The following is a 26,211-nucleotide window of genomic DNA, read 5'->3' as shown; positions in this document are numbered from 1 at the left end:
TGAGAGAGGAATACAAGCAGGGGGAGTGGGAGAGAGAGAAGCAGGCTTCCCGCTGAGCAGGGAGCCTGAGTGGGGCTCGATCTCGGGACCCTGGGATCATGATCTGAGCTGAAGGCAGACGCTTAAAAACTGAGCCACCCAGGCGCCCCTCAACAAGTTTATTTTAAAATTCGTATGGAATTGCATATTTTAAAGTTCATGTGGAATCGCAAAGGATCCAGATCCCACGGCTCACTACAAAGCAGCAATAATCAAGACAGTATGATACTAACACAAAGATAGACAAATGGATAAATGAAATCAAATATGAGAATCCAGAAATAAAACTGTGTCTATAGTCAATGAATTTTTGACAAGGGTTCCAAGAGAATTCACTGGGAAAAGAAGCCTTTTTTTTTTAATAAAGATTTTATTTTTTTATTTGACAGAGAGAGAGACAGCGAGAGCAGGAACACAAGCAGGGGGAATGGGAGAGGGAGAAGCAGGCTTCCCGCGGAGCAGGGAGCCCGATCCGGGGCTCGATCCCAGGACCCTGGGATCATGACCTAAGCTGAAGGCAGACGCTTAAGGACTGAGCCACCCAGGCACCTGAAAAGAAGTCTTTTTAACAAATGGTGTGGGCCAATTGGACAGCCACATGCAAAACAGTGAAACTAGACCCTTACATCACACCTATAACTTAAAATGTACCAAAAAAACTAAACATAAGAGCTAAACTCCTGTGAGAGAACATGGGAGGAAGTTTTTGTGACTGCATATTTCACAATGGATCCTTAGATATGATACCAAAAGCATGAGCAACAAAAGAAAAAATAGGTAAATTAGACTTTACCAAAAATAAACATGCTTTTGTTTCAAAGAACACTTAAGAAAATGAAAAGACAACCCACAGAATGGGAGAAAATATTTGCAAATCATATCTGAGAAAGGATTTGTCTGGAATATATAAAGAACTCTTAAAGCTCCACAAAAAAAGACAAATGACCCAATTTAAAAAATAGGCAAAGGACCTGAATAAATATTTCTCCAAGGAAGATATACATAAGCACATGAAAAGATGTTCAACATCATTATTCATCAGGGAAATGCAAATCAAAACCTTAAGGAGATACCATTCATCCCCACTAGAATGGCTAGAATCAAAAAGACAGATAATAACCAGCATTGGTGAGGATGTGGAGAAATCAGTCCCCTCATAAACTGCTGACTAGAGCGAATAATGGTGCAGCTACTTTGGAAAATAGTCTGGCAGCTCCTCAAGCAAAATGTAGAATTACTATATGATCCAGCAATTCAACTCCTGGGTATATATCAGAAAGAAATGAAAACATGTCCACACAAAAAATTTGGACATGAATATCCTAGCAGCATTATTCATAGTAACCAACAAGGTGGAAACAGCCCCAATGTTCATCAACTGATGTGGTCTATTCATAACAGTGGTCTGTTCATAACAACAGAATATTATTCAGTCATAAAGAGAAATGAAGTACTAATACGTATCACAACGTGAGTAAACCTTCAAAACATTAAGCAAAAGCAGCCAGTCACAAAAGACCACATATTATAAAATTTGATTTATATGTTGTGTCCAGAACAGACAAATGAAAGCAGTTTAGTAGTTGTTTAGGCTGGAGGCGTGGGCAGGTAGGAGGGTAGTAGCTAAAGAATACTTGGGGTTTTTTTGAGGAGAGGAAATGTTCTAAAACTCACTCTAGTGATGGTTGCACCAATCTATGAATTTACCGAAATACGTTGGATTGTATGCTTTGAATGGATGGATTGCATGGTATGTAAATTGTATCTCAATAAATCTACTTAAAAATGTAGTATAGAACCTCATGCAAATATTCTTGAAACTTTCAAGGGATTAGTTTCAGTCTATGATCCCAGCTGTTTCTCTGTCTCTTGTAAAACTGTTTACCCACATGTAAGTGCTTCATGGAATACTGCCATGAAGCTAGTCTTTAGGGGAAAAAAAATCATTGTATGACTATCTGGAGGGTGAGGAGAGACTGATGTGACTGGTGTGATGAGTTGGGGAGCAGGCTAGAAGTCACACATTTAATGTTGACCCTTCACCAGATCAATTGCTTTCTATAAATGTCAACTTGGAAAGCTTTTACCAGGTGCACTTCTGAGCAAAGGTCTACAGGTAAAACTGATTCAACATCATTTCTGTCTCACCCCAACTAATTCCTTGTCCTAGGCAAATGGTTATTTTTAACATGCTGTTGGAGCTTGGTTTTTCACTTAGACAAGCAGAAAACATATTTTGTGGTTGTCTTTGTGAATGATTACTCATTTTCTTTCTGTCTTCTAATAGGAACGCCCACCTAGGCCTGATGTTCCCTGGCTGCATCCTGCCATGTGGTTCGCATGCTGTGACTTAGAAGAATCATTTGTAGTTTTTAAAGGACTTACACAATATATACTGTTACATCCTATTTCCGTACGAATAGGTAATATGTCAAAAAGGATCTGCTATATGTAGTTATAAACAGACTTGTGAATCCCAACTGTGATGTCTCCTTTAACTTCTGCTGTATCAGTATTTTTCACTAGGAAATTTCTTCTTTATTAAGAAAATGTGAACTACTTGCTTTCCCAGTTGAATGCTTGAGTTGAATGCTTGGCCCATGAATTTTCAGTATTTTATATTTACTATTATCTCCATTTTAAGGGGATATACTTACCTCTTAGAATTGCCTTAGCTACCTCCCATAGGTTTTTTTTGTGTTTTTTTTTAACTTTTCATTGAAGGATTACATACATATGGAAAAGTGCACAAATCAAAATTGTACAACTTGGGGTACATGGGTGGCTCAGTCAGTTAAACGTCCAACCCTTGATCTCAGCTAGGTCTTGATCTCAGGGTCATGAGTTCAAGCCCCGAGTTGGGCTCCACACTGGGCATGGAGCCTACTTAAAAAAAAAAAAATTGTACAACCTGATTATCAAAAACTATACTTACGAGCCACCACCCAAATCAAGAACTAGAATAGTACCAGCCTCCTAGAATCCTCTCTGTCACAGGACCCTTTTCCTCTTCCCCAGAGGTAGTGCTCTGAATTATAACATTCTATGTTAATTTTCCCCAAAAGTTTTAATATGTAGCCGTGTCAGTTCTAAAAGTATACTTTTTAGCTTGAAAACACTTAGGATTGGGGGAACTATCTTTCTATTGTTTATAATTTAATTATGTTATTGAAATTATACTCATGGTTTGCATGAAATTGATTATTTGTAATTTATTTTACTTTTTTTTAAGATTTTATTTATTTGTCAGAGAGAGAGAGCTGAAGGCAGACCTAATCAACTGAGCCACCCAGGCGTCCTTCTTTGTAATTTATTTAGATTTCAGTCTTCATAAAATGTTCCATGCATGTTTTCTTAGATGGAAGTTTCTATATGTGACCTTTAGCCCAAACTTATTGTGGTACTATTTTATTAATGTTTTTTATACTTGATCAGTCAGTTTCTAAGGGAGGTATCAGGGTATACCACTGTAACTGCCAACTTCTCTTTGAAATTCCAGAATTTTTCCCATCATATCCTGTGAAACTATGCTATTCAGTATAAATAGTTTTAAAATTATTATCATCCTAGTAAACTATTCCTTTTTTATTAAAAAAATATTCCTCTAGGTGCACCTGGGTGGCTCAGTGGGTTAAGTGTCCGACTCTTAGTTTCAGCTTAGGTCATGATCTCATCAGTCATGAGATCATGCCCTGTGTCAGACTCCACGTTTAGTGGGGAGTCTGCTTGAAGATTTTTTCTCTCCCTCTCCCTCTGCCTCTACCCCCCTCAAATAAAGAAATCTTTTTTAAAAAATAAATAATATTCCTCTTTAAATAGTTCTTTTTTGCCTTAAAATAAATTTTCTAATGTTAATGTAATTACAGCACAATTCTCATGGTTAGTGTTCCCCCTCTATATATTTCTATAATCTTTATTCTTTAACTCTTTTGTGTCATTGTCATGTTTTTGGTGTATCTTTAGTGGAATTTTGCTGTTTTGAACAGTGCGAGAGTCTCTCTTTTTTAACAGGAAAGTTTTAATTCAATGGTAATTTATTAGAGTTATTGATCCACTTCAGGGGCTCTCAACTGGGGAAGATTTTTGTCTCCTAGGGGACATTTGGCAATGTCTGGAGACATTTTGGTCTGGGGTGGTGCTACTGTCATCTCAGAGGTAGAAACCAAGGATGTGGCTAAACATCCTGCAATGCTCAGAACAATCCTCCAGAACAAATAAGCACTTGGCCCAAAATGTCCATAGTGGTGAGACTGAGAAATCCTGATCTATATGAACTTACTTCTATCATCTTATTTTGTGGAGATTTTTTTTCTTGGCAGCCTTTGTCTTTGCCTCATTTTTTCCTTCTTTCTGGTCTTCAGGTGGCTTCTCCATTCTTTTATTTACCCCATACTTATTTGAAGTTCTGCATTCTAGTTCTCTTCTTTAACAATCACTCTTGTACTATGAATATTTATTTAACCACTAAGTGTAGTGATTTAAAGTCTAGATGGACCAGAATTTCTGGGATCCTAACATACTTGTTTGATTTCTAAATAAAGACTAGAAAAAATGAAATGCTCTTCAATAAATGCATCAAATAGAAATGATGTTTCTTTGTTGTGGACTAGCTAAACAAGACAGCTAGACGTAGCGGTAGAACACAAAAAGAAAAACACTTAATAGGAGAAGCCTACAAATGGCCAGTTAGGGACAGATCCAAAGCAGAAAGAACTAGATGGAGCCTCCTAAACACAGAGGCAAAGAAAGAAGGGATGGAGGGGCGGGATGGAGACCAGAAGGCAAAGTGGTTCTGGGAACAACTCAACTCATCATGTCTGGACAAAAGGCACCAGGCATTGTCCCTGTAGGTGGGGACTAAAATTGCAGCTATTCCTTAAACAACTTTCCTGCTTTCATTTGTTAAATTTCAGGGTTTATTCTGGAAATCCTGCACAACTGTGAAGTTTGTACATGTGTGATAGGATGGTTTGTGTTCTAAAAGTGAGCTCTAGATCATTGCAGGTGACGTTTCATAATTAATTCCAATGTCATTCTTACCTTCAAAAGCTTCCTAATTGCCTTAATCTTTTGTCTTTGATGGTTTCTAAGTGCTTCATGTCCTATTAATTGAGAGTTATTTAAAATATGCTGTCTTATCCTCTCTCATTAGCCAGAATCCTAGTGATTATATAGTAAGTAATGAGAACCTCCAGAAAAAAGAAGTCCTTTTAGAATAAATGGTTCTACTCTCTGACCCTCAGAATAACACAACCACAGCGATCATGTGCTGTGCCCTGTGGTCTCATACTGTGTAATTTTCTGTATTCCGTATAGAAACTAGAAGTCTTGCAGAGGTGCACACTCCTCCAGGGCCATAGTCTCAAGTGTCACTACATTTCTGACTGTCACCTCCTCTTTGATTGCTATTATCAGACCCTTAGAGGAGAACCCCAGTAGAGACCAGCTGGAGAAAGTGGTTTTCTAGCTTGAAATTCAAGCCAACTATTTTGCCTAATGTCCAACCAAAGGAACCGGTTTCATTACCGGAGGACACACTGGCTGTGTGGGCTTGCTGAGAGGCTTATGGCACACCGTAGACTGTGCACCGACCAGAATTTCAGTGCTAAGTCTTGCCACATGTTATAACCATTAAGGACTCACAAGATCCTAACCCTCATGCGAGGCCCATTTCTTATAAGTATTCCATGGGGGAGAGGAAGCACCATATTCTTTTTACTAGGGCATAAAGTTGTATATATGTCAGTTTATTCATATGTTATTTATATTGTTCAAATTACATATGCCAGAGCTTTTGATTTGCTTCATCTGTCACAGACTGAGAATTGTGTGTTATTTCCGACCGCTATTATGATTTTTTCTGCTTTTTCCTCTACCTCCAGCAGTGGTTGCTTGATGTATTCTTACACTATTATCTGACACATATAGGTTTGTTTTATTGTTTTTATTATGGGGTTTGTATTTTAATTAGTATAACTTAACCTACTTTGTCCCATTTAATTACATTTGCCTTGAATTCTAATTTTTTCAAGGTTGCTCTTATCACTTCAATTTTCTTTTTGCTCACATTTGATTAATGTGTCTCTATGCATCCTTTTATTTTTAACCTCTTTGTTTATTTTGTTTTTTGTTTTAGCTTTGCTTTTTGTAAGTGGTTTCTGTTGAATTTGTTTTCTGATCCAATGTTAAATTATTTTTAATTAGGTTGGAGAGGGGGAGATTAATATATTTACATTTGTGGTAAAAAACTGGTAGTAAATATAGAGATTTTTAAATTCCCACATATATTTATTTAATTTCAAAGTCAAACCAACTCTAATTAAAGCATCTTTTTAAATTGTTTCCAGGATCTTTTGAGACTTATATTAACCCAGCTGAATGGGAAGGCTATTCTAAAATGAAGACAGAAGAGGAATTCATGACACAAGAAAAAGAGATCAAAAGCCATAATTCTTGGGATCCAGTATTAAGTTCTTTCCAAAAGCTAATTCTCATTAAATGTTGTAAAGAAGAGAAGGTAGGATCTTTTTTTTTTAAAGGACCAAGTTATAGTTATTTCTGCTAATGCTCATCAGCCAGTTATGATTTATAACTGATTAGATTTATTTGTTTAGAGAGTAACAATGGTCAAGTTTGGGAGAAGATTCTAAGAAATAGAGATTCTGTGTTATTAATAGAACATGGTGTTTTATACAGAAAATGATGAAAGAAAAGGCTAGAGAGCCAGCCAGGAACGTGGCTATCCTTTCCTAGCATGCACCATTAGGTACCTGTGCTCTCCAGAGAGGACAGTGGTCTGCTGGGGGGTGTTAGCAGGGAACTGATGGGCCTTTCGGATCTTGGCAACAGTGGAAAGAAGGCATGTGAAGAGAACAAAACCATAGTCACCAAGGCCAGTCTGAAGACTGTTGGACTGGTCTATGCAAGAAATTATGGCAGCCTGAATTAGGATAGAGGTAGTAGGTTGAAGAGATAGAGGGGGACATGGAGATGAGACAATTGGTATGGCTCCCAATTTCTGCTTGGGTGCCAAAGGGGATAGCTGTATCAACAGCTAAGCATGTGTGAAAGGAGAAGCATATCAGAGAAAGATGTCGCTGAGTCTGCAGTACCTGCCAGTTATCAGAGTATACAGCAGTCCAGAGACCAATTAATATGTAGGTAGGAAACTCTAGAGAGAAATATAGGCTAGAAATAGAGAGGTGGGGATCATCAGCATTGAGCTGGGAAGTAAAACCATGGGAGTTGTCAGAATCACATAGGAAGAATGCATAATAAAATAAGAGGACAGGTGGGCAAGGGATGAAACCCTGAGGAGCACCAAGTTTTTTTTGTTTGTTTGTTTGTTTGTTTGTTTGGAGCACCAAGTTTTAAAGGGCAGAAAGAAAGGATGAAAAGGAATAGTCATCGGGGCAAAAAGAAAACCAGGAGAAAAAAGTGACGTGGAAACCAAGGAGGTATGGAGTTTCAGTACAACAAAAGTTATCAATAGAATGAATGAAGCATTGCAGACAGTTGTAGTTTTTGTATATACACAGATATAATTCCTGACGTCATTGATGTTAATTCTAGTGATAAGTTTCAGGAGGCACTGGAGAAAAATGATGGTTGTTCCTATGAGAAATGAGAAGGAGAAAACTAACTGAGAAAGCCTAGGCATAATTGGGAGATACTGATGCTCTGTTGTAGGATTTTTTGCCTTCTCTGTAGGAACACGGAAATTAGGTTGTGGAGTTGGCCTGAGCCACAGATGATTGCAATAGAAGAATAGAGGATGTAAGGATGCAATTGAGACTGTTGGTAAAAGTAGTACTAGAAAAAAGAAGAGATCTAAGAAAGGGCTTCCTAGACTGGGAGAAAAGGAAAAACCCTGGAAGTTTCTTTGGGGGCAGACATACTTGGACTAGAGGTGTAGCTAGAAGGATGGGAGAGTTGTGATCCACACTGAGTTAAAATTTCTAATGCACAGTTCCGAATGATGACAATATCCTGAGGGTGGCTGTGGGTGTGGGAGGCTGAGGAAGAGAAGAGATGTTGTGTACTGGAGTTAGAGGTCAAGAAACTGTGAGGTTAGGATGTTGGATGGCCACATGGCCCCCAACAAGATGGTGGCAAGACAATGCCTGGGACACAGTTGAGACATCATTGGAAGAGATGTGTAATGGAGAGTAAGGCTATGGCCCAGGTGGAAAATCTGCAGTGAATATGGGACAGTGGCTGCCAGACTAGATGCTGACAAAAGATGAAAGGATAACTAAGTGACAAGAGCCCCAAAGAAGGAGGAATTTTAAAGATTAAGACATTGAGGCTAGGAAATTCTAGACTATGAGAAATTTTGCAAGACATGCAGTCTGGTTTCTTCAACAACACATTTTGTCTGTCTGTTTGTTTGTTTGTTTTGCAAGGGGGAAGAGGAGATGAAGGATGGAAACTTAATAGATCTGAAGAGACTTAGACAAACCAATTGATCTCTATGTATAAGTTTTATTTAGATCCTGATTTAAATATACTGTATTTAAACACACACAGAGGCATTTATAATTTCATTAGGGGAAGGTAAACACTGACTAGATATTTGGTGATGTTAAGGAATTATTGTTAATTGTTTAGATGTGATTATGGTACCGTGGTTATATGTTTTCTAAAGAGTCCTTATATTATAGAGACATGTGCTGAGGATGAGAAAATATGACACATATTTGCTTCAAAATAATCCTAAAAAGTGGGGGAGTAAGTGGGTATATCAATGAGACAAGATTGACCTTTTCTTAGCAAATGTTAAAACTGGGTAAGACATCAAATTCATTAATCTCTGACTTTTTATGTGCTTGAAATTTTCATAATAAAAAAATTTACATCTTTGAACACCAGGACTCTCACAACATGTCCCAGGACAGTTCTCTAAATGTGATCAAATCTACAAATGACAGATACAGTCCTACTAAATTCACAGAGGATTAACTGAAAATTCGAATTAATACATTCAACCAAAGATCTTCCTTGTGTTATACTATCAAATAAAACTTGCTGTATAAATCAACATGGAGGAGTCTAGAATTTGGATTAGGTTTCAGAAATGAAGAACTAGATATGCCCTCCAAAGAAGACAGGGACCTGAATCAGTTAAGACCACCAACAAAGTCACCCTGAAGAGAAGAGCCAAGCATGACAATATTATACCAGCTATACCTCCTCTCAAACAGATAGACTAATCAAGGCATTTGGGAACAACCCTTACCCTGGTACTGATTCCAGAGAATTACTTGCTAAAGAAATTGGGGTTCCAGAGTAAAGAATTCAAGTTCTAAAGATCTGGATCCCCTGCCCAGAGAAAAAGAGAATCTGAGAAAGCCTTCGAATAAGGACAAGTCCAGAGAGAAGATCTGTGCAGTGAGGGACTGTTGTTCCCAGGTCTGTTCACAAGCAGAGCCCATTGGGTATCCAGTGTTTATAAGTGGTAGAGTCAATTGCTCCTTTGGGAGAAAGAGGATGTTCCAACACAGTGGCTTGTGTAAAATTCAGCCTCCTTCAGAAATAGCATGTTTGGACCTATTGATGAAACTTCATTTCAAAAAACTCTAAGTAGGGGTGCCTGGGTGTCTTAGTTGGTTGAGCGTCTGACTCTTAATCTCAGCCCTGGTCTTGATCTAAGGGTTGTGAATTCAAGTCCTGCATTGGGCTCCATGCTGGTTCTGGAGCCTACTTAAAAAAAAAATTAAAACTTAAATTTAAAACCTCTAAGTAAACCATTAGAACTGCAACAGGAAGTAGAATGCCTATCATTCCAACAATCCTTTCTTTGGCATCAGTACTATCAACAGTTCTCAGGACATGGTTATTAGAAATTTGAACTAGAAAGAGGAAAAAAAAAGAAATTATCATTTAGATCAGAGATGAATAAAGATTGCCTGCTAGAGAATAATTCATCACCACACCAAAGCTAAGAAAAGTCCTCTATACCAGTGTTTTCAAACTTTGGTGTGCATCAGAATCATTTAGAGGGTTTGGTAAAGCACAGAGACCTGGGGCCCACCTCCCAGAGTTTCTGAGTCAGCAGGTCTGGGCAACAGGCTAAAAATCTGCATTTCTACCAGCTTCCCAGATGATGCTGATGCTGATTCTGAAACCATATTTTGCGAACCCCTCCTTTAATGTGATTAAACAGATATAAGGAGAAACACTCATTCTCAAAGCAGACAAATGAGGACATCAAGACATATCACATGCAGTATTGTTGATTTCCAAGGCTAAATCTACTGAGAATCCTAACCTTAACAGTCCTGGTGTTTCAGTCCAGGCTTCCTCTACCTTGGGAAGGTGGCAGTCTCTTTGAGAGCCAGGTTTTCCCTCTGTTGAAAACCACAGTGTAGACAGTCACCCAGGATGAAATCTTCTCAGAGCATTATTTGCACAGCTTTTCCAATTTGAGAAACACCAGAATGCAATTTTCCTTATGAACTATATGCTTAACATGGTTAAGATGCTAAATTTTATGTTATATGTATATTACCACAATTTCTTAAAAAAAAAAAAGAACTTGGGTGTGATGAGGAATATGAGCACTTGTGTTCTAATATAACACACAATATCACAGCCACCCTGGGTCTTTACCCTTCATCTAATACACTATAACTTAAATGACGTTTGACCACTCGGGAAGGATAAACAAGGGGTCATTATTTCCAAATGTTTAAAGCTTACCTGCTCATCACAATGAAAGCAACAGGCAGGGAACTCTCAAACACAGGGTGTCTCAAGAGTGAATTTGTACACTATTGGCCCATCAGTACCTTCAAAAAAGTATTTACCTAAATTCAGGAATTCCCTATGGATTCTGATCGGGAAGATGAACTAAAAAATGCTCTGAAGGCCTCAGGCAGAGCCTGTCAAGGATCAAGCAGCAGGCCAGGAAAACGGTTCTAAGCAAGACATAGTGGCGTCACAAACGTCAGAACTGGGAAACTCAATTTAAAAAGAAAGTGAGAGGAGCTCCTAGCAAAGGACTTGGTGGTAAAGAGGGAAGAGACTACAAAGTCTCTGATCCTGCAGGCAGACGTGGGATTTTCAGAGGGTGGTCTTCAAGAAATGCCTAACTCCCTCGACCATAGATGTGGGAAATCTGAAGCATTTGCACGTACATTCTTGCCAGGATTGCCATAAAAATCCTGATGAGAATAAAACAGCAGAATTCTAGAAGGGTCACAGAATTGGATCCATTCCAGCCTGTGATATGGAAGGAACCTGAGGAGCAAGCAGGTCAGTGGACACTACCTAGGAACCTCCAGGGGCATGGCACAGGAAGCAGCTAGTGAAAGCCCCCAAAATCACTTACAAGTTAAGACCACTGAAAGAGAACAAGACTTCCTTGAATGATGAGGACTCTGAAAGCAAGGACACTGTAGATACAGAGTGCACAGAAGCTGGAACCGAGCAACTGACAAGAAAGGCCAGGGCAGGAAATCTTCCACACGCCTCCCAGCTCGGCAGTGTTGTGAGCCGTAGGGGTGCACTCTCCATTCAGGCCGCTGCATCAGGGTGCGATCCAAGGCCATGGCCCTGAACCAGGTTGAGATGTCCCCTCTCCCAACATCAGGAAGCTGGCGTGCTTCACTCACACTGACTAGAATAACTAGAAGCCAAGAAGCCTCTTGGATTTGAAATAAGACCGCAGTTGTTATCCATTATCTTTTATATGGACTACATCTTTAATGCACCATTGGAAACAGCAGAGAACTCCTAGCCGCTTAGTATGAAAGTGAAGAGGACCATTTAGCAATGGTGGTGAGGCATGTGCACATACTCAGTTCTGTTGTTGTTGTTTTCAAGATTTTATTTATTTATGAGAGAGTGCACACGCATGTGTGCACGAGAATGAGCTGGGGGAGGGGCCAAGGGAGAGGGAGAAGCAGACTCCCCTGCTGAGCAAGGAGTGGGGGGGTGAGGGTTGTTGGGTAGATCCCAGGAGCCTGGGGTCATGACCAGAGCCGAAGGCAGATACTTAACTGACTGAGGCACCCAGGCTCCCCTTATACTCAGTTCTACTGTATTACCTCTTCCTCCACCTGGGAATCATGAACTTATCACTGGAGGGACAAATAGCACCAGGCCAAATCAAAAGACAGGAAACTCTATGCTAATTCCACAGGAAACCTCCTTTCCATAGCTGTAACTGATGCGTCTCCTTTCTGTATTTTATGTACTTAACCATATTCTTGGAAATATGCATTTCTGGGTATATATTAGGTAGACTTGAGCCTAACCAAGGGTGTGTTTTATGCAAACTTATTTTTCTACATATTTGAAATGTTTCATAAAATCAGTTCATACACGAGAAATTGCACATGTAACCGATAGTTAGTGATCTTTCATTAATCAAGCCATTGGAAACCTACATCTCTGTATAATATTTATGGCAGTTTGTCCTGTTTACAAAAGAAATATTTCTCCAACCTTTTGAGTTCAAAAACATTTCATGAGTATGTTACCACTTTTATATTTATATAACAGCCCCAAGAAATAAATTATTCATTCTTTGTATATTGTTATTTACTGTAAACTCTAAGCACTTTTTGTCAAAGTAAAAAGCAAATAAATAGATCATACTATCAAAAATATTTTCAAAAATAATAATGAAGAAACTGATGTTGAAATTATATTTAGTCATACAATGACATAACTAAAACTAAACTCCAAACTCCCTTGGCCCTGTTGCAAGGCTGTCCCTTTTCACCCATGCCACCTTTATAGTTAGTACACAATATATCCTCACTTAAGTGGGCAGGCATGTAAACATCTTTTCCCAGACTGGCCACAGAAGGGTGCGATCCAAGGCCATGGCCCTGAACCAGGTTGAGGTGTCCCCTCTCCCAACAACGATAACAGCAAAAAACATGCAAGAATTGTTTGGACGAGGTGATGTCAACATCTAATGGAGGGTGAATGTTAAAGCAAGACTGCTGCTTACAGTTGTGCCGGATGTGCACTGCACAACCCTTAAGGGTGCCATTTGCGTTATAGATACTGTAGGTTTGGTTTGTATATTTATCGTGACAGCTTTCTGGCACAGGTATATTGAAGAAGGGACACCTTTTCCCATCTCACACAAAAGCTCCATGTGGGCTAAGAGGGAGAGGGTCTGCAAGAGCAGGAATGGAGTAAACAGGCTAGGCTGGGATCCGTGAGGGAAACCGATAGGTGTAGGAAGTTATGGTCAGGCAGGGATATGGTCATCAGGGCTGAGGCTGGTTCCCAAGAAAAGTCAGAGGATACTGATGAGTAAAATGAGAGAGGAAGATGGGGAGACAATATATGTGTCAATTCTGAGAAGCTGGCTTATGAAGGGAAGCAAAGAAAGAAAACAGCTGGAGGGGCACAGCAATCAAGGGAAGGCTTTTATTTGGTTTTAAGAATAGGAGACAGAGGAGCCCAGCTGTATGGTGATAAGAAGATCTGGGAGAGAGGGGGAGGTCAATAGGGCAGAAAGAGACAGTGGAAGGACTGAAAATAAAGTCCACAAGAAGATTAGAAGGATGGGACAAAAAGAGGCAAGGATGGGGATGGATGGAATGACAAGGGACTTTCCTCTCATCCAAGAGTCAGCTTGCTCCGTGAGGTCATGGGAACCGTGGCTGTTGGCCATAACCATGTGGTGCACAAATCCAGTAGGAAGAATGAAAGATACCTACTCAAGAGAGAATGAGTGCAGAACAACAGGGCACCCCCTCGGAGAAGTTGAGGGAGAGAAATAAGGTAGAACTATGAAGGGTCCTCATCCAGCATACTGTTTTTTAAACATTTTGCTCTTCAACTTTCAGGTGGTTTTTGCTCTTACAGACTTTGTAATAGAAAATCTTGGAAAACAGTTTATAGAGACACCACCTGTGGACCTGCCCACTCTGTATCAAGACATGTCATATAACACTCCCCTGGTATTTATCTTAAGCACAGGCTCGGATCCTATGGGCGCATTCCAGAGGTTTGCCCGGGACAGCGGGTATTCAGAACGGTAAGGTCACATGATGCCATATTTATAATTCATATGAACATGTCCTTGTTAAAATTTGCCCTTTTTCTCCCCTCTGTGGCGTGTGAATTCCTACATTAGGTATCCCTTACTAAATAAATTAAGATATATTAATATTTAGCTATGCCTGTTGTTAACATGTGGTCAAAAATAATAAAAGCAGATGTAAACTTTATTTGAACAAAGGGAAGATTTTCCAAAATGTATAATAAGCTAGTGGAATAGTGATTAAAACTTTTTGTTATTTAAGACGTTACTTTAATGTAACTGTAAAAGGACTGGTTTACTCCGTATAAAATGTGCAAGAAATTCCAGAGCGCCTTATGTTGTATTATCAGTCTCCTCTTTCTCATGAGCCTCTCTACCCTTGCTGAATAATAGGGGCAGGGGGAAGTTTAAACTCTAAACTTTTACTTAAATTAAAGTAAAATTTACTTTACTTATTTTCTTTTGATTTAAATGTCTCTAGGGTAAGCTGATTTGGTTTCTTTCTCAAAAAAGGTCAGTCTTCCTGACTTCTTCCCCCAGTCCTCCCCAAAATGGTGTTCAGATGTGTAGGGAAGTAGTACACAAGACCTCAGGGTGGCAGGGGAGGGGAGGGTTCTCTTATCTACAAGGTAATGTCCAGCCGTAACACCTGACAGGCCCCTCCATGGAGTGGCGGGTCTGGCCTTTTCCCTGGCTGGAGGATTATAAGATGATGGGTCCTATCTGTTCATTTGGAGTTCATAGTCTGCACTAGTCAGGCTTCTCCAGAAAAACAGACCCAACTAAGAAAAGAGAGGAGAGGAGAAGAGAGGAGAGGAGAGGAGAGGAGAGGAAAGGGGAGGAGAGGAGGAAAGAAGGAAAGGAGGGAGGGAGGGAAGAAAGGAAAAAAGGAGAAGGGGGAAAGGAGGAAAGAAAAAGTATCTTATAATATATGTTATCATATACATATATAACATAATATATATATATGTATATATATATTTATAGAAATTTGCTTACATGATTATGGAGGTTGAGGAGTCCCCAAATTTGCAATCAGCAAGGTGGAAACCCAAGAGAGCCAATATATAGTTCCAGTCCAAAGGCCTAAAAACCAGGAGAACTAATGGTGTAAGTTCCAGTGTGAAAGCCAGGAGGCTCAACACCCAAGAGCCAGTGTTTCCATCTGAATCCAAGCCAGAAAAGACCAGTGTCACCATTCAGACAGGCAGGAGGAGCGCCTTCTAACTCAGGCTTTTTGTTCTATTCAGGTCTTCAGTTGATTGTATGGGGCCTATCCACATTAAGGAGGGCAATCTGCTTTACTCAGTTTACCCATTCAATGTTAATCTCACCCAGAAACACCGTCACAGGTTCACCCAGGGTAATGTTTGGCCAAATATCTGGACACCATGTGACCCAGTCAAGTTGGCACATAAAATTTAGGATCCTAGATGTTTGCCTTTGGTTCTGAAATCCTAACAAAGAATGAGTATACAGAACTGTTAAGAGCTCCTATGAATTAATAAGAAAAAGAAAACAGCACCTGGTGGCTCAGCACCCAGTTAAGCATCCAACTCTTGATCTCAGAAAAAGAAAACAATCCATACACAAAGACAAAAAATATGAACAGGAGAGTTTCAGAGATTTTCAGAATTGAAAATTTCAGAAACCTAAATGCCGGGGCGCCTGGGTGGCTCAGTCGTTAAACTCTGCCTTCGGCTCAGGTCATGGTCCCAGGGTCCTGGGATCGGGCCCCGCGTCAGGCTCCCTGCTCGGCGGGAAGCCTGCTTCTCCCTCTCCCACTCCCCCTGCTTGTGTTCCCTCTCTCACTGTGTCTCTCTCTGTCAAATAAATAAATAAAATCTTTAAAAAAAAAAAGAAAGAAACCTAAATGCCTGATAAGCATATAAAAAGATGTCTGGCCTCACAAGTAATTAGGATGCAACAAATTAAAGCCATTAAGGAGATATCATTTCATACCCATGAAATTGGCAAAATGGTGGCAAAGATAAGGAGCAACGGAAATATCCATATTACAAGTGAGAGTGAAAAATTGGTTAAAATCAATTTGAAGAATAATTGACAATATGTTAAAGTTGAAAATGGCATCCCCTACATTTCAACAAGTCATCACTGACTCTGCAACATAGAATAAAATCAGTCACATGGTGCAAGGAGCCGTGTTCAAGAACATTTGTAGAAACATAACAAAAAACACCAAAACATCCAAAATGTCCATCTAGAAAAATGATCATACAAGTTGTGGCATACTAATGAAATTGAATATAATACACCAGAGCCATGAAAATGAACAAACTAGAACTATGTATATCAATATGGATGGGTCACACAAACTAATATTGAGCCAAAAAAATAAGTTGCAGAAAAATTATATAATATTGGAGAAGTATAAAATATATAAAAATTTTAAACTATATATATTATATATTGTTTAGGAATTCATAATATTTCAATAACAGTATAAAGAAAGGTAGGGAACTTATGCCAAATCCAGGATAGCAGTGACCTTGGGAAGTGAAAGTTGGGTAATGAGACAGAAGTGAACAAGGAGGAGCGCACTGCAGTTCAGATCATTGTAGACAGTGTTTTATTTCCTAAGCTGGATTGTGGGTACATGAATATTCACTATATTAACTTTATAGCTTTTGTATGTCTCAAATATTTCACAGTAAGTATTAAACATAAAAGAATTCAAGATAATCAGAAGATGGGGAGGGATGTTAATAGGTAGTTAATATATGCTAAGTTCTTGATGTATTCAGGAAGAAAAAAGAAGTACAGAATAACTCTGTTTGCCTTGGGAAAATTTGTGTTTGAATGGAATGTTGAAATTTTAAGGGAAAACACCAGAATAATAAATAATTTATAGCGTGCAAGCCAGGAGAGGAACAAAAGAATATGTAGTGCAATATTCTAATCCAACATTAGATAGGAAAGAAGAAGAAAAATAAACTCAAAATATAGTAAACCAAAAAGTCAAACCAAAATAGAGAAATTGACCCAAATACCTAAAAAGTAAAAATATCTCAACTGTAAAAAGATAAATATGACCAAACTGGATTTTAAAAACAACATTCAGCTATATGCTACTTAGCAAATGCATAAAAAATACAAAGACAGCATAGGAAAGTAGAAAATAAAGAGATACTATGCAAATACTAACCAAAAAAGAGCTGTTGACAATTCAAAGGAATATCACAAAATAGAGTTGAGGGCAAAAAAATATATATATATTAGGGATAAAGAGGGCAACTGTATGATATATAGAAAAACCCACAAACAAAAAACACCAATTGTACAATTGTACACAACTAACAAAGCTTGAAATCTATAAAGCAAAAACTGGAGAAACTGATACAAGGAGAAATTGATAAAGTAACATTAATGTGGAAAATTTTAATGCATCTCTAATAGAAACTGTTAAGAACAAAAAAAGTTGCAGAATTGCTAAGAATATAAAATATTCAGACAATAAATTTAACAATGAAATTAATGACCTTTGATCTTTACACTCAATGCATAGAACAAATGCAAGTTCTTCAAGTACACATGGAACACTTATAAGAATTAACCACGTGCTAAGTCATATTTCAAAAATAAGATAAACTTAATCCCTGACACAATTAATATTAAAAATCAGTCTTAAAAGTTAGTTTTCTTAATATTTGGAAAACCAAAAATGCCCTTTTGAACAACTCATCTATTAAAGGAAAGTCATAAGGGAAATTTCCCAGTAAGTGGAAGTACATAACAAAAACAATATTACATATCAAAAACCAGTAAGGTATAATAATAAGGCACTTAGCTGTAAGTTTATGAATATTTAAGGACTTCTCATCCAGAAATGGCAGACTAAGAACTCAGACTAATATCCCCACTAAGAACAAGTAGAAACCTTGAACAAAATATATTTTTTAAAATGCTTGAAAGTTTGGAGAATGAATAAAATAGTAAGGAATAGTCCAGAGACAAAGAAAACTCAGAAGAGTAAGTCCTGCACTCACAGAGAGGCATCAGAAGAGGAGGCAAAGAGGCTGAGACACTGAGCAAAACTTTTCACTGATTAAAGGGACAAAGGGGACAAAATTGGAGCCCAGAGCTGACTGAATCGTAAAGGAAACTAGTAAACCACCTCCCTACTTTGGTTTGGCCCTCTAAGGAGATTCATCAGAAGGAATAAGGCCAGGTAAGAAATACACTTACAAGGAGATTATGGTGACCCCTGATTACTAGTCTCTCTAGCTGCTTGCCAGAAGAAGATGTGAATCTTGTGTGGAGGAACACAAAGTCTAGGCATACAAATAAAATATAACCAGGGACACGAGAAGGCCAAAAAACATGTTTAAAAGTCAAGAAAAACAATACATAATAGGAACACGGTACAGCATCCTGATAACGGATACATGAGATTGATTTTTAAATAGCAATGTTTAAATGTTCAAAAAGGAAAGATTGAGAAAATTGACAGAGAACTAAAATTATTTAAAAGCAGAATTCTAGAATTAAAAAATATAATTAAGAATTTAGAAATTAAGAATTTAAGAATTAAGATTAAGAATTCCAAGATGAATTTGCTGAGTAAAAAGCATGCAGAGACTAAACAAGGGAAAAGGCAAGTGAGAGTAAGAGACAGAGATACACTGACAAGATCTAATAAGATATCATCTGAGTCCCAGAGGAGAAAAGAGTGCAGAGTAATATTTCCTTTAGCAATGGCTGAAAATTTTCCAAAATTGACAAAAGACACCAATCCGCAAATTAAATAAACCCTACAAAATGCCAAGCATAATAAACACAAACAATTCTACCTGGAGTGCCTGGCTGGCTCAGTTGATAGAGCACGTGACTCTTGATCCCAGGGCTATGAGTTTGAGCCCCACATTGGGTGTGGAGATTACTTAAAAATTAAATCTTTAAAACAAACAAGTAAACAAAAACAATTCTACCAAAAACCCATCATAGTAAATTGCAGAAAAAACTAAGACAGTACAGTAAAAGATTATCTTCAAAGATGCAAGTAAGCTGTTGACTGATTTCTGTGCAAAACAATGAAAGCCACAAAAATGTATATTCAAAGTACTGAAAGCAAATTACTGTGCACATAGAATTTTATTCCTGTCAAAACAATTTTTTTAAAGTAGGCTACATGCTGGGCTGATCTCAGGACCTTGAGATCGAGACCTGAACTGAGATCAAGTGTCAGACACAACCAACTGAGCCACCCAGGCGCTCCATTGTCGCAACAAATTTTTAAACAAAGCTAAGATTAAGCCATTTTCAGACAAAGAGGATATTGAAATGGAAATTCAAACATGTACTAAATAGAATAATGCTGAAAATATATTAAAACTTGTGAGATGCATCTGAAACTAGGATTACAGGGAAATTTATAGGCATAAGTGCATATATTAGGCAAATGGCAATCTAAAATGTAATGATTAACCTCTAATAGAAGGGAAAAAATGTAAGAACAGAAATTAATGATATAGAAACATATATTTAATAGACAAGATCCAAAAGACCAGAAGTAGATTTTTTTTTAAAAGTTGTTTGTTTTTTTTAAGAGAGAGGGAGTAACAGAAGGCATGCGCTGTGGGAGAGAGGAAGGTAGAAAGAGAATCCTAGGCAGGCTTCACGCCCAGCACGGAACCCAATGCAGGGCTCAACCTCATGACCCTGAGATCATAACCTGAGCAGAAATCAAGAGTCTGACACTTATTCAAGTGCCCTGGTTTTTAAAAAAAGTTTAATAAAACATAAATCCCTGCTGAAACTGTTGAGAGACAGAGACAGAGATCCAAAAAACTTGTATCATGAATGAAAAGAGTATCACTATTAGATCAGCAGACATTAAAATGATCATAAGAACATATTTTTTAAAAAACTTTACCAACAAATTTGAAATGTTAATGAAATGAAAAAATTTCTCAAAAAACACAACTTAAAAACTTTAAGAAGATTTTATTTATTTATTTGTCAGAGAGAGAGCACAATCAGGGAGAGCAGGAGGCAGAGGGAGAAGCAGGCTCCCCACTAAGCACGGAGCCCGATGCGGGACTCGATTCCAGGACCCTGGGATCATGACCTGAACCAAAGGCAGATGCATAACTGACTGAGCCATCCAGGTGTCCCCACAACTTAAAAACTGATAAGAATAATTAGAATATTTAAATTGTCCATTCAATAATTTTTTAATTGAATTCATTATTGAAAACCATCCCATGATGCTGGATCTCTCCCAGGAATGCAATGATGGTTAAAATATTGAAAATGAGTTAATATAAATCACCACACTGAAAGAATAAAGGAGAAAAATGCTTTAAATAAACTATTAATGAGGCAGAAAAAGCATTTGTTAAAATTCAACATGCATTCATCAAGAAAAAAATCCTAGTTAAGAATCTAGAAATCAGGGGTGCCTGGGTGGCTCAGTTGGTTAAGCAGCTGGCTGCCTTCGGCTCAGGTCATGATCACAGGGTCCTGGGATCGAGCCCTGCGTCGGGCTCCCTGCTCAGCGGGGAGTCTGCTTCTCCTTCTCCTTCTGCCTGCCTCTCTGCCTACTTGTGCTCTCTCTGTCAAATAAATAAATAAAATATCTTTAAAAAAAAAGAATCTAGAAATCATTTTTTAGAAAGAGAAAATCAGAAATAGAACAATTTTTTACTCTGATAAAGTGTATCTTAAAATTTTTTTAATGGATTCAGCAAGGTTACTAGACATAAAAACAGATTGTATTAATAATGCATACTAACAATAGCAATTCTATTGCTGGTGGGAATGCAAAATGGTATAGTCACTTTGGAAGACAGTTTGCAGTCTTCTTACAAAATTAACATACTCTTACCATATAATCCAGAAATCACACTTCATGGTATTTACCCAAAGGAGTTGAAAACTTATGTCATGTCCATGCAAAAAATATACACACAGATTTTTTTTTAACATTTTATTTATTTATTTGAGAGAAAGAGCTCACATGAGAGGGGGGAAGGTCAGAGGGAGAAACAGACTCCCAGCTCAGCAGGGAGCCCAATGCGGGACTCGATCCTGGGACTCCAGGATCATGACCTGAGCCGAAGGCAGCCACTTAACCAACTGAGCCACCCAGGCGCCCCCACACAGATGTTTATAGCAGCTTTATTCACACTTCCCAAACTTGGAAGCAACCAAGATGTCTCTCAGTACATGAATGGGTAAATACACTGTGGTACACCCATGAAATGGAATATTATGCAGCATTAAAAACAAATGAGCTATCACACCCTGAAAAGACATGGAGGAAACTTAACTGCGTATTACTGAGTGAAAGAAGCCAATCCGGAAAGACTACATACTGTATGATTCCAACTATATGACATTCTGGAAAAGGCAAAACATGGAGACAGTAAAAATTTAACAAAGGATTTATATCCAATATAAAGAACTCTTAGAAATCAAAAAAGGACAATAGAGAAAAAAAAGGAGGGAGGGGAGATATAAAAGGGAATAGCCAGATGGCCAACAAATAAAACTATGAAAAGGGGAAACAATTTAAAACCTCAGTGAGATACCACTATACATCCTCCAGGTGCTAGTAAGGATATGGAGAAAAAATACTCTCCGTGGAAGTTGAATTCAGAATGGTGGCATCACTTTGGAAAACAGTTTGATATTATAATAAAGTTAAATATACACATACTGTGTCAAACAGCAGTTCTACTCCTAGGAATATACAAAACAAAATGGAGTGTGCGTGTATACCAAATGACATGTAGAAGATGTTTAGTGCAGCATTGGATGTCATAGCCAAGAACCAGAAATAACCCAAATGTCCATCAAGAGCAGAATAGATGAATAAATTTTGGTATAATCACAGAGTGGAATATTATATAGCGATGAAAATGAATGAACTACAATGACACACAATAATATGAATTAATCTAAAAAAATAATGTTGGGGCACCTGGGTGGCTCAGTTGGTTAAGCCACTGCCTTCAGCTCAAGTCACAATCCCAGGGTCCTGGGATCGAGCCCCACGTCAGGCTCTCTGCTCAGTGGGGAGCCTGCTTCTCCCTCTCGCTCTGCCTGCTTGTGTGCACTCCCTCTCTCTCTGTCAAATAAATAAATAAAATCTTTAAAAAAAATAAAAAATAAATTAAAAAAATAATGTTGATTGAAACAGACCAAAGACAAGATATATATACTATATGAGTCCATTTATATAAAACATAACAGCTAGTAAAATTAATCTATGGTGTTAGAATTCAAAATAGTTTTCACCTTTGAGAATGAAGAAGTCTCTTGATTGGGTGGATGCTGGTAATCCTCTTTTTTTTGTGTCCTGTGTGGTGGTACAAGTGTACACATTCACTTTGGGAGACTTCATTAAGCCATACACTAATGATTTATGTATTACTCTATATGGATGTGAGACTTAAAATTTTTTTAAGTTTTTAAAAACTAATCTATAGTGTTGGAAATCAGGATAACAGGTCCCTTTGGGAAGGAGGAAGGAAAAGTCATTGGAGTAGAAAGGAGCATAAAAAGAGATGTCTCTGGGGTGTTGGCAAACTTCATTCTCAACCACGGGTGTTCATTTGTGATAATTCATAGAGCTATATATTTGGTTTTTTGGACTTTTCTATATGTGTGTTATAGTAGATAATGTTTTTAAAAACAAGAAAATAAATATTTGCACATCTATTAAAATGAGGATTTGAAATGTGTGCATATTTTAGGAGTATACTATATTTACATTTCTTCATAATCTCATTGCTTATAAATAACACAAAACAGCCTTTTTTTGTTGTTGTGGAATTCAGGGTGCAATCAATTTCACTGGGGCAAGGACAAGGACCCATTGCTGAAAGAATGATCAAAGATGCAATGAAATCAGGAAACTGGGTATTTTTGCAAAACTGCCATCTTGCTGTTTCTTGGATGTTGGCAATGGAAGAACTAATTAAAACCTTCACAGATTCAAGTATGTTGACAACATAGCATTTGCATAATAATACCTTTTTATGTAGGCTTTCTTTGTTGAATCCAATTCTTGTAATAATTTTTTATTGTAGGAATTATGTTTCCCCATAATAAAAAGGAGGAATTTGAGACCTAGAGAGTTTTAGTTAAATTATACAATCCAGACTTGAAAAAAGATCTTCAGACTCCAAGTTGTGGGTATGATCCACTGGATCATTTCTGTTTCATGTTCCTTTCTATGGAGGCCATTTGAATTCAAAATAGATTACATATAGACATGATAAAAGAAATAGAAAAATGGACTTAGGACAAAGCAAGGAAATTAAATCTTTCACTACAGAATGAGAGAAGATTCACAGATTCAAATTGCCACCAATCCCCCTAGAGTCATGTTTCACCACTTCTTATTCTCTGTGACTCCTATGCCAACTAACTAACCCTCATGTGTGCCTCCTAGCCATGTTGTGGAAAACCGACCTCAGTGCTTCGGAGCCAAAATAGCGAAGCAAAGACAGAGTTTAGGGTAAAGAGGAACAATAGCTATATTGCTTTGCGGGGCAAAGGAGGCTGCAGCAGGCTGTGGCCTTCAAAACTGCAAGCCCACCTGAAGGATAGGGGCTGGGGGGGCGGAGTTAATAGGGAAATACAGGATCTAGCTGGTTTTGACAGGAATCGTGTGCGTGCCACCAGACTGGTTCATCATGTCTTCAGGGTGGTATCAGGTTCCTGAAACAAAAGGCTAAGAAGGGAGGAGGGGAGATTTGCAAAAGAGAAAAAAGGTGACTTAGTTTAAAATCCAACTTCCCTGAAGCATTAGTGCAGCCATTTTGATTTTTGTTCAACTTTATGCTTTCAAGCGGCTTCAGCTACACACACCCCATGGGCGTACCCAGCATTATTCATAGTTGCTACCGCTACTGCCGCTAACTATAACATCAGCACTTTCTTTCCTAATCAAGAAAGTATAATGGGCTGCAAAGAAAGAAGAGGATTTAGAATCTACTCATTTTATTATTTTTCTTTTTTTTATTAATTTTATTTTATTATGTTAATCACCATACATCATTAGTTTTTGATGTAGTGACCCATGATTCATTGTTTGCGTATGACACCCAGTGCTCCATGCAATACGTGCCCTCCTTAATACCCATCACCAGGCTAACCCATCCCCCCACCCCTCTCCCCTCTAGAACCCTCAGTTTGTTTCTCAGAGTCCATAGTCTCTCATGGTTCGTCTCCCCCTCCAATTTACCCCCCTTCATTTTTCCCTTCCTACTATCTTCTTTTTTTTTTTAACATATAATGTATAATTTGTTTCAGAGGTACAGGTCTGTGATTCATCAGTCTTACACAATTCACAGTGCTCACCATAGCACATACCCTCCCCAATGTCTATCACGCAGCCACCCCATCCCTCCCAACCCCTTCCACTCCAGCAACCCTCAGTTTGTTTCCTGAGATTAAGATAGAATCTACTTATTTTAAAATGTTAGTATAAAAATAATTGAAACCTTAGGAACCGTATTATTGTTAAAAAACTGTGTGAGCCCCACTTTACTCTGTCAGAAGGTCATCCTACCAACCTAGGATATCCAGAGCCCTTTCTCTAGGGTCTTCCTTTATGCCCTGACCACAGAAGCTTTCTGGGAAGGTGGGAGCTCTACAGCCAGTTTTGCAAGTGATTTTACTTACTGCTGCCTTTACAAAGTGGCCAGCCTACACTGGACACCACCCCACAGCCAAGACATAACAGCCATCACCTAAAGATCCCTCATTTCCTGGTTCCCCACTCCTTGCCTCTGCAGACTGCTTCTTCCAGCAAGGATGGAGTCCTTCACATCAACCATCCAGAATCTCCACTCTTTTCACCCTTTTGCAGTGCAAATAAGAGTGGCCTGCTTACAACTGGGCCTGTGGCTTATTTCCATTTAAATAATTAAAGAAAAAAATGACAAGGTATTCACCACTGTCCAGGGGTTGCTGATGATTAGGCTTATAATTAAGAATGAATGCTAGGGAAGGCATCTAAAAATCAATTTGCTGCATTGGGACTACATGAGCCTTCAAAATAAGGAGACGTTGTTCAGCCTCATGGTGACTGGGACATGAGCGAGTATATGCCAGAGGCTGGACAGGCTATGGAAGCCAGCTGAAGTTGGGTGTGGTTTTGAAGTGCCTTTGGCTTACCAAAGCTTAAATGGATAAAAAAAATCGTCTTCTGGCCCTTGTTACAATCATTTAGTAATGTACCCATTTGAGTTCTGATGTTTAACTTGAACCCATTTAAAATAAAATATATTCAGGTAATAAGCCGAAAAGAGTAAGTGAACAAAAGAAAAAAGAAACAAAGGAAAAAGCAAAAACTCTGGACTCGAAATTCTATGACCTGAGTAGAGTTCTGCCCCCACTACTTCCTGCCTGTGCTACCATGTCCCCTCTCTGGGCCTCAGTTAACCCAGCCATAAGATGCCCACATGGCATCTTCACTTCCTGAGGTTCCATTCCAGTTTGAAACTTCTATGATGTCTGTGAAAGTTAATATTCTTGATGCTTTCTGCAATTATAACAGAAAAAGTATGAAAAAAAGTACTTCTCTAAATCTGCCCTTTTCATGCTTTGGATTTTTGGTTATTGAAATCATTAGCCCTAAGACTTTGGTTGATGTCTGACTTCTATACCTAATAGTTTTTACCATGCAAGCAACTTCAGTGTTGCTCTAGAATTGTACTAGAACTAACTTTTAATTTTAGCTATTTAATGTAGTTCATGAATTTAGATTACCAAAATAAGCATAAATTCAGCTTTAATCTACAGTCATTCATTCAATAAATATTTGGGAACCTACCATGTACCATGCCCTTTTCTAGATGTTTAAGGTAGGACAGTGAACAAAACAACCATAGATATCTGCCCTACTAGAACTTAAATGTTAGTAAGGGGAGACAAACAATAATTAAACTATATGATAAATAAGTAATTTACATGGTATGATAGAATGTGGCTAGTGCTTTGGAAAAAAATAGAGTAAGGAGGATCAGAAAGGTCAGGATGAAATGGGCGGGGGTTGGGGTGATAGGGAGGAAGAGTGGGTAGCGATTTAAACAGTGTGATCTGGGTAAACCTCTTTGAGAAGGTAACATTTGACCAAGACTTGAAGAAAGTGAGGGAATCTAAAGGCAGGGCATTCCAGGCAGAAG

The 26,211-nt window shown here is 38.3% G+C and overlaps 1 protein-coding gene across 1 annotated transcript in view; it reads left to right on the top strand.

Annotated features, from left to right (window-relative positions):
• The window catches only part of DNAH6 (dynein axonemal heavy chain 6), a 228,589-nt gene that overhangs the window by 173,657 nt on the left and 28,721 nt on the right, over nt 1-26,211 (top strand). Inside the window, exons 62-65 of the mRNA XM_027623437.2 lie at nt 2,327-2,462; nt 6,387-6,556; nt 13,854-14,044; nt 22,855-23,015. Of these exons, the coding sequence (XP_027479238.2) occupies nt 2,327-2,462; nt 6,387-6,556; nt 13,854-14,044; nt 22,855-23,015 (658 nt within the window). The remainder of the gene's footprint in view (nt 1-2,326; nt 2,463-6,386; nt 6,557-13,853; nt 14,045-22,854; nt 23,016-26,211) is intronic.

The sequence above is a fragment of the Zalophus californianus genome, chromosome 8 (genome assembly GCF_009762305.2).
Source record: "Zalophus californianus isolate mZalCal1 chromosome 8, mZalCal1.pri.v2, whole genome shotgun sequence".
Lineage (NCBI taxonomy): Eukaryota > Metazoa > Chordata > Mammalia > Carnivora > Otariidae > Zalophus > Zalophus californianus.
This window is presented reverse-complemented; position numbering and strand designations above follow the sequence as displayed.